The sequence below is a fragment of the Clupea harengus genome, unplaced genomic scaffold, assembly GCF_900700415.2.
Source record: "Clupea harengus unplaced genomic scaffold, Ch_v2.0.2, whole genome shotgun sequence".
Lineage (NCBI taxonomy): Eukaryota > Metazoa > Chordata > Actinopteri > Clupeiformes > Clupeidae > Clupea > Clupea harengus.
This window is the reverse complement of record NW_024879679.1, coordinates 50,001-68,810: the sequence shown is the minus strand read 5'-3', so window position 1 is coordinate 68,810 and position 18,810 is coordinate 50,001. Positions and strand designations below refer to the sequence as shown.

Sequence of the window (18,810 nt, the reverse complement as noted above, 5' to 3'; positions counted from 1 at the left end):
GTTGGTCCCTTTGACCGTTTATTGTAGAATGGTGGATAACAAGTTGTTGGAAATAAAATAAAAGATATTAAACTAAAGAGTCTTTCGTAAGGCACATGGTTCCTTTGCAAACGTCCTGGCACACGGTCAAAAAACTGTTGCCTTCCTCAGCCACGCCCAGATGCTCTGGCTGCTGGATTTTAAGGCCTTTCCCCCTTGGGCTCCACCTTCAGCCTCTCAGGTAAAGTTCAGGTGTCCTCTAGATGGGGTAAAAACACCTACGGCCATAGTGTCACTCATCCATTCTTACACACACACACACACACACACACACACACTTGCACATACTAATAAAGAGAGATAACATAAGAATCAACATAAAGGTTAATTTGGCTCCTACATACCGGCCCCTAATTGTGTTTGTAGAGGCAAAGACAATTATTTACATTACAAAGGAGCCATTTCTATTCGCAGTTTAGGTATTTTCAATCATTAGGCAATCTTATAATGATCTCAAAATATAAACTCAAAGTGAATAAATTCACTTATCTTGAACTCTTTCGGCGTTCATGGTTTTACCTTACAGTCATCACCCTCGAGCAGTAAGCAGATTTTGGACACTGGCCTCTCCAGTACACTCGTCTTAGTTTGTAGCTTCACCACACGGACATGGCCTCTGGCATCAGGCTTGGCCTCTAAGACTCTTCCCAGTAGCCAGGAACTGCGAAGAGCGTTGCTATCTGCTATTAGTACAATGTCGCCTGGGACGAAGTTTCTTCTGGTTCTTGACCACTTTTGTCTTTCCTGGAGGAGAGGGAGGTATTCTAGCAGCCATCTCTTCCAGAATAGCTCGGCTATATACTGGACCTGTCTCCAGCGTCTTCTGTGGTAAAGGTCAGAACTTGAAAAGACTCCAGGGGGCAGAAGTGGGTTAGTTCTGTACAGAAGTATGTGATTTGGAGTTAGGGCTTCTAAATCTTGTGGGTCATCAGATACTTTTGTTATAGGCCGGCTGTTGAGAATTGCCTCGACTTCACAGAAAACAGTGGTTAGGCCTTCATCATCTAAAGTTTGCTGCTTCAATACTGAACATAGGACATGCCTTACCATTCGGATGAGGCGTTCCCAGAACCCACCATGGTGAGAGGCAGTGGGGGGATTGAAGCTCCACTGAACTCCCTCCTTCCTTAGAGTTTGTTGGATCTTTCTGTGTTCCATGGCTTGAAGTGCTTCTCTCAGCTCTCTCTCTGCACCTACAAGGTTAGTGCCATGATCGGATCTCATGTGTTGTGCTGGGCCTCTTCGACACAAAAAACGTCTGATGGCATTGATGCACGAGTCTGTGGTTAAAGAACAGGCCACCTCCAGATGTACTGCTCGGCTGGTCATGCAGGTAAAGATGACGCCATACCTTTTCAGCATGCTCCTGCCCCTTCTCACCTCAAAAGGGCCGAAGTAGTCAAGACCAACGTTCGTGAATGGTGGCAAGTCTGTGACAAGTCTTTCACCTGGCAGATCAGCCATCTTTTGTTCACCAGGTTTTCCTCTGTTCTTTCTGCAAGTCACACAGTGAGAGAGAACCTTCCGTGCAGCAGTGTTTGCATTTACAATCCAGTATGTTTTTCGTACCTGGGATAGCATATGGTTCCTTCCTCCATGTCCAGTTTGAGCATGGATGTAGCGCAGGATCAGAGTGGACACGTGGTGGTCTTTGGCCAGAATGGCAGGGTGTTTCCTTTCCTCTGGCATTGCTGATCTCCTCAGACGCCCACCCACTCTGAGAATGCCACCATCCAGCATCGGATCCAGTCTGTAGATGCTGCTGCCTTTTCTCACACAGGATGCTCCCTCTTGCTGCATGCTGATTTCCTGTGGGAAACTTTGTCTCTGCACATAGGTAAGTATTGCATTTTCTGCTCCTTTTAGATCTTCAACTGTTATTGATTCTTTCATGCTAATCTTGACAGACCTTGTGTTTATTCTGTTTGCCCTTTGATACATATAGTCGTCCTTTGAGTCCTTTCTTTTCTGCACCAAGTGCCTCAATGCATCCTTCACTTTCATTATCCATGCAACAGCTACTCTCAACTTCAGCCAATCTGAAAAGTAATTGAGTAACTTGTCTGTGGGCCTTTCCTCACATGTCTGCATGATGGAATTAACTGTTACAGATTTTCTGACCTCTGGGTCATCCGTACAAAGCTGACTCCTGTCTATTGGTTCATTTGGCCAATCCTCTTCTGATGACCAGAGGAACTCTGGTCCACGGATCCATCTTGGATTCCTCATGAAGCTCTCTGCACTCACACCTCTAGAGCAGTCGTCGGCAGGGTTTCGCTTTGTGTTAATATATCTCCACTGAGACACTTGTGTGGCTTCCCTAATCCTAGATGTCCTATTCGCCACATAGGTGTGGAAGCGAGTGTGGTCATTTGAGATGTACTTTAACACAGCTGTACTGTCAGACCAAAACACTGACTTATCTCTTGTTGATGGTAGTTCTGCTTTGAGCATTCTGTCCACTTTAACTGACAAAGCTGCTGCGGCTAGCTCCAGCCTCGGGATGGTCTGCCTTTTTAATGGAGCTACTCTCGCTTTGCCCATCAAGAATGCTATATGGACCTTTCCTTTTGCGTTAGTCATTCTGAGATAGCTGGCTGTTCCATAGCCTAGCTCACTGGCATCAGAGAAATGGTGGATCTGGCTGTGCACTGACTCACCAAAATTATGTGGCTTGAAACAGCGTGGTACCTCAAAGCCTTCAAGCAGTGACAGCTTACTGTTCCAATTTGTCCACTGCTCAGATAGAGTGTGGGGAATGGTCACGTCCCATCCAAAGTTCTGTCGGCATAGTTCCTGCAACAACAATTTAGCTGGCAAAGTAAGTGGACACAGAAAGCCTAAGGGATCGTAAATTGAGCTTACCATGGATAGGATGCCCCTTCTGGTAAGTGCACGTTCACTGATTGTGATGTTGAACTTAAAGGAGTCACTTTGCACGCACCATTGAAGTCCTAAGGCTCTCTCCATGGGCAATTGATCCTTGCTCAAGTCCAATTCCTTTACCTCTTTGGCTCTGTCCTCCTGTGGAACCGTAGCAAGGACGGCTCTGCTGTTGCTTATCCACTTTGATAAATGAAATCCTCCTTGGTGACAGACTGTGGTGAGGTTTGAGATCAGCTTTACTGCTTCCTTTTCTGTGGGCACAGATTTTAAACAATCATCCACATAAAAGTTCTCCATTATTGTCTTTGTTACCTCAGGTGGGAAGTTGCCTGCATTGTCCTGTGCAGTCTTTCTGAGTGCAAAGTTTGCAATGCTGGGTGAAGAGACTGCTCCAAATAAATGAACAGTCATGCGAAATTCTGTAGGAGCATCATCCACATTTCCTTGTGGCCACCAAAAGAAGCGCAAAAAGTCTGTATCACCTTCTGTGACCTTGACCTGATGGAACATGGCCTGTATGTCTGCCATCAGTGCTACTGGCTCTTTTCGGAAACGTGTCAGCACTCCTATCAGTGTGTTTGTCAGATTTGGGCCTTGGAGTAGTTCACAGTTGAGGGATGTTCCCTGAAATGTTGCACCGCAATCGAACACTACTCTGATGGTCTTCTTCTTTGGATGATATACCCCATGATGAGGGATATACCAAACTTTCCCATCAGTTCTGTTCACCTGTGCTGGGGGAACCATTTCAGCATAGCCCTTATGAATGACATCACTGAGGAACTCTCTGTACTCCCTTTGATAATTCAGATCTCTTTTGAACTTCCTTTTCAGATTCAAAAGGCGTTGCTCTGCAATCACACGGTTGTTAGGCATTGTCACCTTATCAGCTTTAAAAGGTAAGTTAATGCAGTAGTGACCCTCTATCACTTTAACAGATGCATTGGCAATGTTCAAGAACTTCTTGTCATCTACTGACATTTCACTCTTTTCATCATAGACTCTCTCATTGAAATCAGTGTTGTATTGACTCACCAGAAGTTCTTGCAGGTTAACCAGGGAGATCCTATTAGCAGTCACTGTGGCCTTGTCCACACCTTTACTGCATCCTCCCAATGGACCATTGACTACCCATCCTAGTAGGGTTCTTACAGCATAGGGCCCATCTTCTTGTGAGTTGATCACCTGCCAGGGTTCCATCAAATTTGCTGCATTCATGCCAATGAGTAAATCAATGCCAGAGTCTATTTGGAGTAATTGGACTTCACTGATATAAGGCCATTTCCTTAAATCCGCCTGTGTTGGGATGTCGTCCTTTGTCACCGGCATAGACCTTTGAGTGAAGACTTCAGGTAAAGGAAGGAAGTTGTTGCCTTCGAGTTCGCTCACTTCTAGACCTGACACCAACGTGCTCTTGACAGGCCGTTCTTGTGACATTGTCTTTAGCAAAACAGTTGTTGGTTTCCCTTCCAGGCTCAATTTCTGCACCAGCCTCTCCGTGCAGAATGTTGCTGAACTGCCCGGATCGAGAAAAGCATAAGTTTGAATGATCCTGTTGCCTTTCACAGACTTCACTTGAACAGGTAAGATTGAAAGTGCACATTTAGAGTTCCCGGCCCCATTATGCCGACAAACATTGGACTTCACCTCTTTGATGTTCTCTGGTGGCTCTGCTGACTTTATGGTCTCACCTTTGACCTGAAAGTTGATGTGAAGCACACTGGGATGCATTCGGTTGCAGATGTTGCATGACAGACGCCCTGCATGGCAGTCTTTGCTTCTGTGTCCTGTACGCAAGCATCCAAAACAGAGTGCCTTTTCCTGTAAAAGATTCAACTTTTCCCTGTGTGTTTTCTTCTTGAAGTCAGAGCAGTGCTCTAGACTGTGAGCACCATCACAGCAGAGGCATGGGAATTTGACATCACTGTCCATATTTGAAGTCACTGGAGTGGTTACTGCTGCCACATTAGCTGCATAACTAACATTGGGCCTAAACATGGGCTTGCTTACCTCGGGCCTTTTACTCTTACTTGCAACTGACTCTTGGATATCTCCAAATACTGGGTTGGAACATATCTTTGCCTGTTTCTCAATGAACTGTACAAGATCTGCAAATGTAATCTTGCTGTTGCCATCCAGTTTCTCCTGAGCTTTAGTCCTCCACTTATCCCTAAACTTGAAGGGTAATTTCATGACTAAGGCTTTCAAGGTAGAGGCAACATTCAGTTCCTCCATGTAATCCAGCTTTGTCATGGCATTACAGCATCCTTTCAGAAACAGAGCATACTCATTCAAGGCCTTTGGGTCTTCAGGCTTCAGGATAGGCCAACTAAGAGCTTTCTCAATGTAAGCGGTGGAAATGTTATACTCATTGCCGAAATGTTCATGCAATAAGCGCTTAGCTCTGAGATAACCCTGATCTCCATCCATATGCTGACAGCTTTTTACTAGATCCCTAGCTTGGCCCTTTGTATATTGTTCAAGATAAAACAATCTGTCTTGTCCATTGTCTGTTTTACTCTCAATGTTATGTTCAAAGGAGTTCATAAATGACCTAAACTCTAAGATATCTCCATCAAAGACAGTAACCCTTTTAGGTGGCAATGTAGATAATTGCTGCTGTCTAAGAAGCATAGACGTGATTTCGTTTTGTCTATTCAAGATCGCAATTAGATTACTGGGAGCTACATTGTCCTGTAACGACCTGACCTGCTCTTGTTCAGGCAGCATAGGACCTGCCTGGGAGATTACAAGATCATCAACCAGCGGTCTGTATTCTGTACTGAGCTCAACTTTGTCAGAGTGATCAATGGCTTTCTCCTTAATAGGTTTCAAAACAGCATTACCTCGAGTTGCACGATCTGCCTGCAGATTCAATGCAGACTGTGACCTTTGAGCTGGACCTACGGCCTCTGGGGTTTCCTGGAGTAACCAATGTCCTATATGGTCACCCAGTTCACCTTGTCTGCTGCTTGCTTGAAACAAAGGTACGTGTTTCGCTCTATCCTTTGGTCGAACAATCCTTTCTTCAAGCATGTTGGTTGTGAGAGCCACTTGTTGCAGTGTGTCCATGTTGGCGAGTTCCAGGTTCCTTTCCTCGAAGTACGCGTTCATGCCATCAGCTGGGGTAGAAGCCACTTGCTCCTCAGCACCAGCATACACTGCAAGCTTGGCATTTGTAGCAGACAATTCAGCCTCAAAATTCAAAGTCTCCATTTGCCTTCTAATTTCTTCTCTTTCCTTGGATAAAAGTTGTTCTTTTTCTTCTAAAGCATGCCTTTCTTTCATAGTAGCAGCCTTGGCTAAAAGTGCTGCCCTCTCAGCCTGTGCTACCAGACGAGCTGAGGATGAACTTGATCTTGAACTTTTAGATCCCCTACTAACTGAAGAGATGCTGTCCTTGGGACTAATTTCATCTTCTTTCTCTGCTGGTGGTGCAACTACAGGACAAGATTTAATCCATTTATCAGCCCCTTTCCTAAACTCCTCAATAACAATCCTCTTCGGTTCATACCACTGTCCTGTGTCTGTAACACATTCATCCTTTGACAGAAGCTCTTGATATTGTTTGTGCAATTCATCAAACTCCTCCAACACCTCTGTATATTTCTGTAGGTTCTCCTTTACTTGCTCCAGGTTTGCTGGATCAGACATGAGTTCCCTCATCTTATTCATTTTGCGAGTCAAAGCAGCCAATTTATTCTTTCTAACTTGTTTTGCTTCTTTCTTCTTATTTTCTAACTCAAACATTTCTTTTTGCTTTTCAGAGTCAACAGAAGTAACCGCATGGTCCGCCATATTGGAAACTGAACCTCTTTTCTCAACTTGACAAACTTAAAAGTCCTTTTTCTTCAAAAATATAACTCAATAATCCACAAAAATGATTCTTCTTAAAACAATAAACAAGATTCCTTTCAAAGTTTTTTCGTAAACATACCGATTGCTGCGGATTCACTTGGATTCAACCTTCCACTCCAGAGTGGCACATGCCCTTGAATTCACAATCCCTTTGTTCCAGTATCCAATGCTGCTTTCTTCAAAGTACATCCATCCAAGGTAGTTTTTTGACTAATTGTAGCAGCAATTTCTAATTGCCTACCACGGGTGGCTGAGATGGATTTGGTTCTGACGCGTGTAGGAAAGATGAGAAGTAGAGGTGAGTCCAGTTGGTCCCTTTGACCGTTTATTGTAGAATGGTGGATAACAAGTTGTTGGAAATAAAATAAAAGATATTAAACTAAAGAGTCTTTCGTAAGGCACATGGTTCCTTTGCAAACGTCCTGGCACACGGTCAAAAAACTGTTGCCTTCCTCAGCCACGCCCAGATGCTCTGGCTGCTGGATTTTAAGGCCTTTCCCCCTTGGGCTCCACCTTCAGCCTCTCAGGTAAAGTTCAGGTGTCCTCTAGATGGGGTAAAAACACCTACGGCCATAGTGTCACTCATCCATTCTTACACACACACACACACACACACACACACTTGCACATACTAATAAAGAGAGATAACATAAGAATCAACATAAAGGTTAATTTGGCTCCTACAACCATTAAAAGTGTTAAAGGAAACACAGTGTTTTCTGTCAGTTTAACATGGTAGCAGAGGATGGCTGCCGCAAATTACAAGATTCCGCCGACCTTACAGCCGAGTTACAGAACTTGGGAAAAAGAAGCAGGCTCTTGTGGTGGCTTTGGCGCTAACTGGACGAGCACGAGAAACAGCTATGAAAGTTCCTATCGATGACCTGAACAAAGACGCTGGTATGACAACTTTGTTAGATGCACTTGATAAACTGTTTCTTCAAGAAGAAAAGGACGTAAGGTATGATGCCTATTCGAATTTTGATCGGATAACGAGAGACAGTGACGTGTCAATGACTGACTACATCATTGATTTCGAGCAACGTTACTTAAGGATGCGCAGGTAAAAGATGGAATTGCCCGATGCCATGTTAGCTTTTAAGTTGCTTGACACGGCATGCATAGAAGTAAAAGATAGACAGTTAGCGCTGACGGCATGTACGGATTTAACATTTGCTTCGATGAAGTCGGGGCTGAAAAGGATTTTTGGCAGGAAGACGTCTGCTAAAATGATGGGAATAAACCAAGACATTGCCTATGTCACTACTGAACAGAGGCGCCAAAGGAGCAGGTCGTCGTGGCCAGAAGGTGAACAGTCAAAAACACCACTGCCAGGCACTTACCCTTTGGACAAGCATGGAAGCCGATCAAAATGTGCCATTTGCCAAAGTACATTCCACTGGGCTAAAGACTGCCCACACAAGGGTGAGCAAGTAACATTAACTCAAGACATCGATGAGTGTAACATCACTCTCTTTACAGAAGGGTCACACACTGATGCAGAAATATTTTTGACAGAATGTTTTAGCTCTGCAATAATAGACACTGCATGCACACGCACTGTGTGTGGAGAGGAATGGCTAGATAGCTATATCTCAGGACTAAGCAAACGTGAATCAGAGAAGATGAAAAGGACAGAGCAACGTAGTAATAGACCATTCAAGTTTGGGGATGGAAAAGTGGTCCACTCCACCAGAAAACTGAAAATTCCTGCAAAGATTGGCCAAACAAAGTGCAACATTGAGACTGAAGTTGTTCCAGTAAAGATTCCACTGCTTTTAAGCAAGTCGTCCATGAAAAAGTCAGGGACTGTTCTCAACATGGAAAATGACAGTGCAGTAATGTTCAATCAACCTGTACAATTGGACTTTGCAAGCTCGGGGCATTACTGTGTGAACATTATGGACACTGGGGGCGAACCCTCTAAAAGTGATGACTGTGTCCTTGTAGCCACTGGAGGTGGCACTTCTAATGAACACAGCGATGAGGAAATACTGGCTGTCTCAGAAAACACGAGCAAAGCTGAAAAACAAAAGATGCTAGTGAAACTTCACAGACAGTTTGGTCATGCATCCACTGAACTGTTGATGGGAGGGTTAATGGCAGCACTAAGTAAACAGCTACGTAGTACAAATGAGAGATACAAGATGGGTGACAAGGTGTACTACAAGAGATGAGATTGCCCAGAGTGGAAAGGACCAGGCACTGTGATAAGCCAAGATGGAGCAGTGGTTTTTGTCAGACATGGTGTTAACTGTGTTAGGGTGCACTACCTGAGACTTATGAAAGAAAGAAATGAAGCTGATGAACAACAAGCCGTCAATGACAATTCAGAAAGTACCACAGACTTTGGACAGAGACATAACTTGACAGATGCTGCTGACAATATGGATCATGACGATGATGCTGCAGAAGATCACACTTCTGATGACAGTGACATGGATGATACACAAACAGGCGTGGAGACTCAAACTCAAGACAAAGGACAAAGTACACTTCCTGGAGAAACATTGGCAATGTCTGATGGAATAGACAATGCAATTTTTCTAGCCACAATGTTCTCTGAACTGACATCAGGTGGCGCTACACACGCACCACCTATAATCTGTGTGACCGACAACCATTCACTTGCTGATGCACTTAAGTCTACAAAGTCTCTGAGAAAAGACCTAGTCTGGAGATAAGTAGCATCAAAGAACATGTCCAAATGCAGAGGATTGAGCGTGTGTTGTGGAACAACACAAAAGACCAACTTGCAGACTGTCTTACTAAAAAGGGTGCATCAGCTCACCAGTTACTCAAAGCACTGAGTGATGGACAATGGAAGCTTGACTAAACTGAGAACTTAATTTTGTGTATACATTTGTTATAAATTTGCACTAATGTACGGTCAGAAAATGATTTGCAATATGTTCACTTTTTTGAAATTTTGTTCTTACCTAAATGGCACTGAGGTACTGTACGAATCTTTAGGTTACACTTTGGCCACGCCATGTGATGTAATGCTCACTTTAATAGAATAGAATAGACTTTATTTGTCATTGTGCATTGGATACACAACGAAATTTGTTTGTGCAACCACTAAAAAAAGTGCAGTTGTGCTGGGTGGAGGGTATCAGGGTTGTGTGATTGTTTAGTTCTGTGATGGCCCTGGGGATGAAACTGTTCTGCAGTCTGGAGGTGCGGGCTGTAGTGGCCCGGTAGCGCCTGCCAGAGGGTAGCAGGGTGAAGAGATGGTTTGCGGGGTGAGTCTCATCCTTCAAAATGCCACATGCTCAGCGGAGGCAGCGTGTCCTAAAGATGTCGTGCAGGGGAGGCAGTGAAAGTCCAATTATTCTCTCCGCAGACCTTATGACCTGACTGAGGGATTTCCTGTCCTTGTCCGTGCAGTTGACATACCATGCAGTGATACAGTATGTGAGGACACTTTCAATGCAACAGTGGTAAAAAGACTTAAGCAGCTCGGGAGACAGGTTGTTTCTCTTCAGTATTCTCAAGAAGTAGAGCCGCTGCTGTGCTTTCTTGACTGTGGCGGTTGTGTTCATCACCCATTTCAGGTCCTCTGAGAGCATAACCCCCAGGAACTTAAAGCAGGAGGTCCTCTCCACTTCCTCACCATTGATGATGAGGGGTTGAGGGTTTGCCTTTTGCCGTCTGAAGTCAACTATGATTTCTTTTGTCTTTTTGACATTCAGGGTCAGGTTGTTTTGCTTACACCATCCTGTCAGTCTGTCAACTTCGTCTCTGTAGGCACTTTCATTTCCGTTGGTGATTTGTCCTACCACAGTCGTGTCATCTGTAGGGCCAATGATTTTCCGCGATAACGGAAAACGGACGGAATTCGCGGAATGAACACTTTGAAACGGAATTGCACCTTTGAAACGGAAACATCATTTTGTTCATACAAATCGCCCAAATTCCCCTGTATTTTGGGCTGCAAGGCTATATTTCTTTCAAATAAACACAACAACGATTGCAACGATGAACAAACATTAATTAAAGAACAAAACCACTGAGAAAATGTCACGTTTGCGCTGAACTCTGCTCCGGCCACGCCCCCCTTTTCAACGGTTGACCCACAGATTTCCGCTAAAGCCACATTCAGTCACATCCACGCGCTCGTCTTCCCAATCACATTTAAAACAAAAAATGTTTAGTCTTCTGTTCTGTTGATGGCTGGCAAACAACAATCTAAGAAGGGCACATATTATTCACTCATTTTAAGCCATCAATCTACCTCAGGGTGAACAAAATGAGCTGAAACGGACCCTTCATCTGCACATTTTATTACTGTATTTGATGTATGGGTGTTGGTGCAGTCATATGTGTAGACGGAGTAGAGCAGGGGACTCAATACACAGCCTTGTGGAGCTCCGGTGCTGAGGGACAGGTTTGAGGATTGGTGAGGACCTAGTCTCACTGTCTGGGGGCGATCTGTTAGGAAATCCTTAATCCACATACACAGGCTGTAGCTGAGGCCCAGATCAAGGAGTTTGGTGATCAGCCGGTTGGGGACGATGGTATTAAAAGCCGAGCTGTAGTCTATGAAGAGGAGTCTCACATATGTCTCCTTCTTGTCCAGGTGTGTCAGCGTTGTATGGAGGGCTGTGACGATAGCATCCTCAGTGGACCTGTTTTCCCTGTAAGCATACTGATGCTGGTCCAGGGAGCGAGGGAGGGCAGCCTTAACTAGGGATGGGTATCGTTTGGTTTTTATCCGATACCGGTACATAACCGATACTTTTAAAACGATACCAGTGCCTAAACGGTGCCGGAACCGATACTTTTATAAAAAATAAAATTAAAAAAAATAAAAAATTACGATTGACGACATTTAAGAAAGGCTTTTTTTATTGCCAAATATATGAACTGTTTAAAGTAGATTATATATATAAATTAGTGCTGTCAAACGATTAAAATATTTAATCTCGATTAATCGCATTTATGTCATAGTTAACTCAAAATTATTCGCGATTAATCGCAAATTTTTATCTATTCTAAATGTCCCTTCGTTTATTTATTTTTTCCATCATTTTATTTTTATTGTAATGCCCTTATCAAAATGGAAAAGTGGATTGGCATGATTTATGCAAATGTTTTATTTTATTGAAAACCAACATTGCCAAACAGGGAGGTACAAAGATAAAATTATAAAGTGCACATTTCAGGTAAACAAGGACTCTACCTATAGTGAAGTTAAACCATGGCTTAATATAAAAAATAATTCAAGTTTGCTGGGAACATAGCAGACAGGCCTCCTATTTCAGAAAAAATGAACTGTAACAGTTAGGTTACCAATAAAAGGTAAGCCTATTACTTATTTGCTTTCAGCCAGCTGCCTGTTGACATTTTCAGACAACAGTGAAGCTGGCTTCTTTTGCACAACACAACTTTTAAAAGTAAACTTTCCATTCAGAAGCTTTTTATTATCCATTTCGCCGTATCGCGCTCACCATTCACTCAAACCGTAACGTTAGCCTACTACACAGTTTGCGAGGCCAAAAAGAATGTGAATCTAAAATTTTTTTTTTTAAAAATCGCGTTAATCTCGTGATAAAACAATTAACGGCGTTAAAATGGGTTTGCGTTAACGCCGTTAATAATGCGTTAAACTGACAGCACTAATATAAATAAATACAAAACACTTTTTAACTTAAAACTTAAATAATATATGAACTGTTAACAAAAGTTTAGACTATACTTAAATAAATACAAATAAATACAAAACACACACACACACTCTGTACACACACTACAGCTTCAATACTTCAGCAATTCTTTTGTAGAAATATCAGCATATTTGCCTTCTCCGGCAAAATGCGACACCTTTCCTGACTAATCGCATGACCTGCACAGGAGAAAACCCTCTCCGATGCTGTCGATGAGGCCTGTACACACAGATATGTATCTGAAAGTACACAATTAGGGATGGGTATCGTTTGGGTTTTTTCCGATACTGGTGCTAAACCGATACTTTTTAACTTCAAACTATGAACATTATATTAACTGTAAACAACAGTTTATAGTATACTTAAATAAATATAAATAAATACAAAAACCAGCTTCAAACTTCTTTTGCAAAAATATGAGCATATTGGCCTTTGGAGTCAAAAATGTATTATTTTGTTTGCATTTATTTCATGAAATTTCACCATTTTATGATTTGTTTATACCTATCTTTTCTATCTGGTTTATAGTTAATCTTGTTACTTGAACACACTGAGTACTAGAAAATGTGTACTGCCCCTTTAAGAGACTACCGTTGGTAGTTTAGCTGTCATCTCCGTATATTTTTCAGTCTTCGGTTGCTGATCTGCCGTTGACTCTTGCCTTCTCTCCCCTCTTTTCACGCAATTATTTTGTTGCATTTGCTGCACGTCGCTCGTGATAAAACAATTAACGGCGTTAAAATGGGTTTGCGTTAACGCCGTTAATAACGCGTTAAACTGACAGCACTAATATAAATAAATACAAAACACTTTTTAACTTAAAACTTAAATAATATATGAACTGTTAACAAAAGTTTAGACTATACTTAAATAAATACAAATAAATACAAAACACACACACACACTCTGTACACACACTACAGCTTCAATACTTCAGCAATTCTTTTGTAGAAATATCAGCATATTTGCCTTCTCCGGCAAAATGCGACACCTTTCCTGACTAATCGCATGACCTGCACAGGAGAAAACCCTCTCCGATGCTGTCGATGAGGCCTGTACACACAGATATGTATCTGAAAGTACACAATTAGGGATGGGTATCGTTTGGGTTTTTTCCGATACTGGTGCTAAACCGATACTTTTTAACTTCAAACTATGAACATTATATTAACTGTAAACAACAGTTTATAGTATACTTAAATAAATATAAATAAATACAAAAAACAGCTTCAAACTTCTTTTGCAAAAATATGAGCATATTGGCCTTTGGAGTCAAAAATGTATTATTTTGTTTGCATTTATTTCATGAAATTTCACCATTTTATGATTTGTTTATACCTATCTTTTCTATCTGGTTTATAGTTAATCTTGTTACTTGAACACACTGAGTACTAGAAAATGTGTACTGCCCCTTTAAGAGACTACCGTTGGTAGTTTAGCTGTCATCTCCGTATATTTTTCAGTCTTCGGTTGCTGATCTGCCGTTGACTCTTGCCTTCTCTCCCCTCTTTTCACGCAATTATTTTGTTGCATTTGCTGCACGTCGCAATGTTTGAATCTTTTTGTGCGAAATAGTCACACTTTTGACCGTTTACCTTTCAGTATTTTCTCTGTTAAAAGGTTGATGGCTAGTTTTGTTTGTGCTTGCCTGCTCTTCACTGTCATATCAGAACCGGTTCCAATACAACCGGTACCTACCCGGACCGAAATGCAACGCAGATTTCGGTGCTTCATTTCGGCATTGATCAGATAAGACTGTTGCTATGAAAACACCAATGAGCGTGAGCGACAAAGGACAAAGTTTACATTGGGAGCTGGGGCAGTTTTACATGTGCCCCACAGAATCTGCCTAGCGACCGTGTTCAATTGGCTCAGGCACCGAAATGAAGCACCGAAATCTGCGTTGCATTTCGGTCCTGGTAGGTACCGGTTGTATTGGAACCGGTTCCATATTGGTACCGGTTCTCGGTACCCAACCCTAGCCTTAACGCGCTTCGCCACCAGCCTCTCAAAGCACTTGGCGATGATAGGAGTGAGCGCCACAGGTCTATAATCATTTAAAGTGCTGATGTTGCTTTGCTTGGGCACAGGAATAATAGTTGCTGTTTTAAAACAGGTTGGTACGACCGCTTTGGCTAAAGACGTATTAAAAATGTCCGTAAAGACATCTGCGAGCTGGTATGCGCATTCTTTGAGCACTCTTCCTGGAATGGCATCTGGTCCCTCTGCCTTCCTTGTGTTCACAGACCTGAGGATGTGTCTTACCTCCTCTGCTGTTACCATGGCTGTGTGGTCTGTGCCAGCAGGTGGGGGAGCAGCTCCATTATCTAGCCCAGATGTCTCGAAGCGGGCATAGAAGTGGTTGAGCTCCTCTGCTAAGGAGGCATTGGTGTTTGTGGGTGGGTTGCGGCTTCCCCTGTAGTTGGTGATCTGTTGTATGCCTTGCCACACTTGTGTTGGGTCTCTGTTGGTAAAGTGGCCCTCAATCTTCTCCCTGTTCATGGCTTTGGCCTGCTTGATGCCTTTTTTCAAGTTGTGCCTGGCTATGCTGTACTGTGCTCTGTCACCTGATTTGAAAGCTGTGTTGTGCTCCCTCAGAAGGGCCTGGACCTCCCCAGTCATCCAGGGTTTCCTGTTAGGGGGAATCCTGATGCGGGTGTTGGTGGTGATCAGACTGGCCCAGGTGTGCGAGGGGTGAGGCCCTGTATCCCTTTTTAATATTAGAATACACACAGTCCAGAATATTTTTTCCTCGAGTTGCACACTTTACGTGTTGATCAAAGCTGGGCAGCACCGTCTTGAGGTTGACATGGTTAAAGTCACCAGCCACGATAAAAACGCCCTCTGGATAAGTGGTCTGCTGTTTGTTTATAGCTGCTAGTAGATAGCCAAGTGCTGCATTAGCGTTGGCATCTGGTGGGATGTATACTGCTGTTACCATGGTAACGGAGAATTCGCGTGGTAAATAAAATGGTCTACATTTGACTGCTAGTATCTCTAGATCGTGTGAACAGTGCTTATCGATGACAGTGGAGTTTGTACACGTCCTTTTTTACATATGCACATAGTCCTCCTCCACGGCTCTTACCAGAAGCCTCTGTTCTATCGCTGCGATGAAGTGAGCGACCTGACAGCTCCACCACTGTGTCTGGGATCCCCGAGTGTAGCCAGCTTTCCGTGATGACAATGACGGAGCTGTCTCGTATGGTTGACCGGGTCGATATATCCAAATTAAGCTCGTCCATCTTGTTTCCTAAAGACCTTACATTCGCGATGTAAAGACTGGGCAGTGGTGGTCTGTTTGAGCCCTCTTTAGTCTAGTCAAGTCACCGGACCTGCAACCCCGCTTCTGTTTACGTTCCCTCCTCCGTCTTCGGGGTATGCCGCTCGGTGTAGCTATCCATGGAGACGCCGGTGTTCTGGCTATTCCCGGAGGAATCCCATGCGAGTGTTGAAAGGCACTCGTTATCGGAATTTGGCATGTTCTACCGAAGTACAATAAATCCTCTCTATTGTAGAAAATATTTGACGATTGATTTGGTTTGATTTGAATGATTTCACTGCATTGTTTTAGGGAGCACTGAGCCGCTGCGACTATGCGCGCCGCCATGGCAACATGTAATATGTAATCCTCAAAGTTTTTTATTTAAAAAAAAAAAGAGAGTGAGTTTGTTAACTATGTATTTCCGGTTCTGATACTTTTACTTTGATAGGCACCCACACAGGAGGCAGATACAAATTCAGAGGGGTTACACGTCTGTTTGTTTGGTTGCGTGAATATGGCGCAACCAAGCGTGAGTTTTAAAACCAATTCCCGGGTTAACCCGAAGCATTTGTGATTGTTTGGCTGAATTCTTATGTGTCGGCTATGTCGTCACGGAGCCGTAATAACTACCATGGTGTAGTCTGTCTTGCTCAGGGGCCCGTTCATCGTAAGGGCTGAAGCTAAGTTAATCAATTGTCCTTTTAGCCCGTTAACATTAGCGAGCTGATTGAGAACAGCAAATATCGGTTCGTCAACGGCTCATCCGCCTCCAAATCATGTGGTTAATTTCAACCAGGCTAAAATTATCAGGGCAATTACGCGTGCACGTCCTACTTCAAAAGGCAGGAAAGGTCGATCACCAAAACAATGATTTCCTAACGGTATAATGGTTTTAAACTCAAAGAAAAGGGCTCTTTATTTCTCCGCTGGCGAGCAGGAGATGAACATGAAGGCTTATGAAGAATACAAGACCATAATCATGGCAAAATTCAACACCGCCACCGCTGTGAGAGCAAGGTGTGTTGGGATGTTTATAGGGTGACATCTACGTATGAATCCCTCACGGTAAGTGTGGACTGGTACAGAGGTTTCCTCTACAGGTTCGAATCTGCAAGGTTGCAAGTTTGAATCCCCTCACCTCTTTCCTCGATGTTGTTTTACATTTCCTTGTAAGTCGCTTTGAATAAAAGCGTCTGTTAAATGACTAAATGTATTAATAACAAATGCAATAAATTGAAGCAGTGAAAATAAATTGTCTGTATTTCTCTCTATTCTTATCATGAGTCCACCTTAATCATTTTCTACAATAATGATATGCTATGGTGTACTAATAACACTCATATAATTATGAGTGCTTTGTTCTCCGCATCACCGACACTACAAAAATGTACCACTCGCAAAAAAGCGCAAGACAGTCAATGTTCGACTGTGGTGTTTGCAATAAATGACTCGAGAAGGTCTTGTAAATTAATTATTCCTTGTCGGCTGAATCGGTAGCGCTCATACAAGAACTCATCATGATGGAATAATGGATCTTGGCGATCGCAAATAACTCTCTCCCTACGCTAATCTAACTATCTAATATGGCTCCTTGGTCAATGGGATCCCTCCTTTTTCCGGGGGTGTGGCAAGCTTATCCAGCTACACTTAAGTTAGCCTGCACTGGAGCAGGTAAGTGCTAATTGATATGTTACTATGGTGATTTATCAAAAGTTGCTTCCACGAAGCAAAAAGAGGGGCGTTTTTTATCTTAGCCTGAAAATTAGCTCGCTACACCGCTTAGCGAGCTACGACGAATACCCCCCTGCACCCAGTCCAGTAAAGGCAGCAGCCTACAGGCTGCAGTGGCGGGTCACACAGGTGCCCCGTCACACACTATGTGTTATTTCAGTCAGTGTGTGTTTGAGTCTGTGTGAAACAGAGACTGAGTACGTATGTAAGTGTAATATACCTGTTTGTGTGTGTGTGTATAAAAGCGTGAGTACGTAGTATTAATTTAAGTGTGTGTATGTGTGAGTGAGAAAGAGAGTATGTACGTGTAATTTATGTATGTGTGTAAGAAAAAGAGGGAGTGAGTGTTTAGGTGTAATTCAAGTATGTTTGTAAGAGAAAGGTAATTTAAGTGTGTGAGTGTGAGAAAGAGATAGTGAGTATGTAGGTGTAATTTAAGTGTGTGTGTGTGTGTGTGTGTGTGTGTGTGTGTGTGCGTGTGTGTTTGTTTGTGTGATTGATTATGTGTGTGAACGTAATACAACTCTCTGTTCCTCTACAGATTTTAAACTGGTCACCCCTGATGATGTTGTGAAGGCCTCTGATGGTGATGATGTCACTCTGCCCTGTCAGCTCTCTCCTGAAACCAGTGCTGTTGCCATGGAGATCAGGTGGTTTAAGGGGAAAGACTGTATTTACCGGTATAAGAATGGTCATGTGACAGAGGGGAGGGGCTATGAGGGCAGAGTGAGTGTGAACACCCAGGAGCTGCAGAGAGGAGACGTGTCTCTGAGACTGAGGAAGAGAGGTTGGAGAGATATAGGACTATACACATGCCAGGTCATCAGTGGAGAACACAAGGAGGAGGGAAGAGTCTTGCTGGGTAAGTCTCCTGTTCCTCTGCTGTAAAGAGCTCAGTGCTGTCATTCATGTCAAAAACTAAACCTGCTCACACTTACACTCTCTAACCTGATTACACTTTCATACTGCAAACCTTCACACCCTACCCCTACTCTCTCCATCACGCTCACTCTCTCTCACACACACCTTAACACCCTACACCTACTCTCTCCATCACACACACTCTCTCTCACACACACACCTTCACACACTACACCTACTCTCTCCATCACACACACTCTCTCTCACACACACACCTTCACACCATACACCTACTCTCTCCATCACACACACTCTCTCTCACACACACACCTTCACACCCTACACCGACTCTCTCCATCACACACACTCTCTCACTCACACACACCTACAACAATCCAGTCCAGTATCTATAGTGTGTGTGTGTGTATTTGTGTTTGATTGCGCATATTAGAAAATGTCTGACTGAAGTATCATGATGGTGTTTTTATATGTCAGTGGTTC

At 43.2% G+C, this 18,810-nt stretch overlaps 1 protein-coding gene across 1 annotated transcript; it reads right to left on the bottom strand.

Annotated features, from left to right (window-relative positions):
- Window positions 1-302: 302 nt before the first annotated feature.
- LOC122129816 lies at window positions 303-1,828 on the bottom strand. The gene is made up of 2 exons (XM_042704537.1): window positions 1,609-1,828; window positions 303-1,534 (listed from the first exon to the last, which is right to left on the bottom strand). Exons 1-2 carry the CDS (start codon window positions 1,650-1,652, stop codon window positions 547-549), a joined length of 1,032 nt encoding a protein of 343 aa, XP_042560471.1. The 5' UTR covers window positions 1,653-1,828; the 3' UTR covers window positions 303-546.
- Between the last annotated feature and the right edge of the window lie 16,982 nt (window positions 1,829-18,810).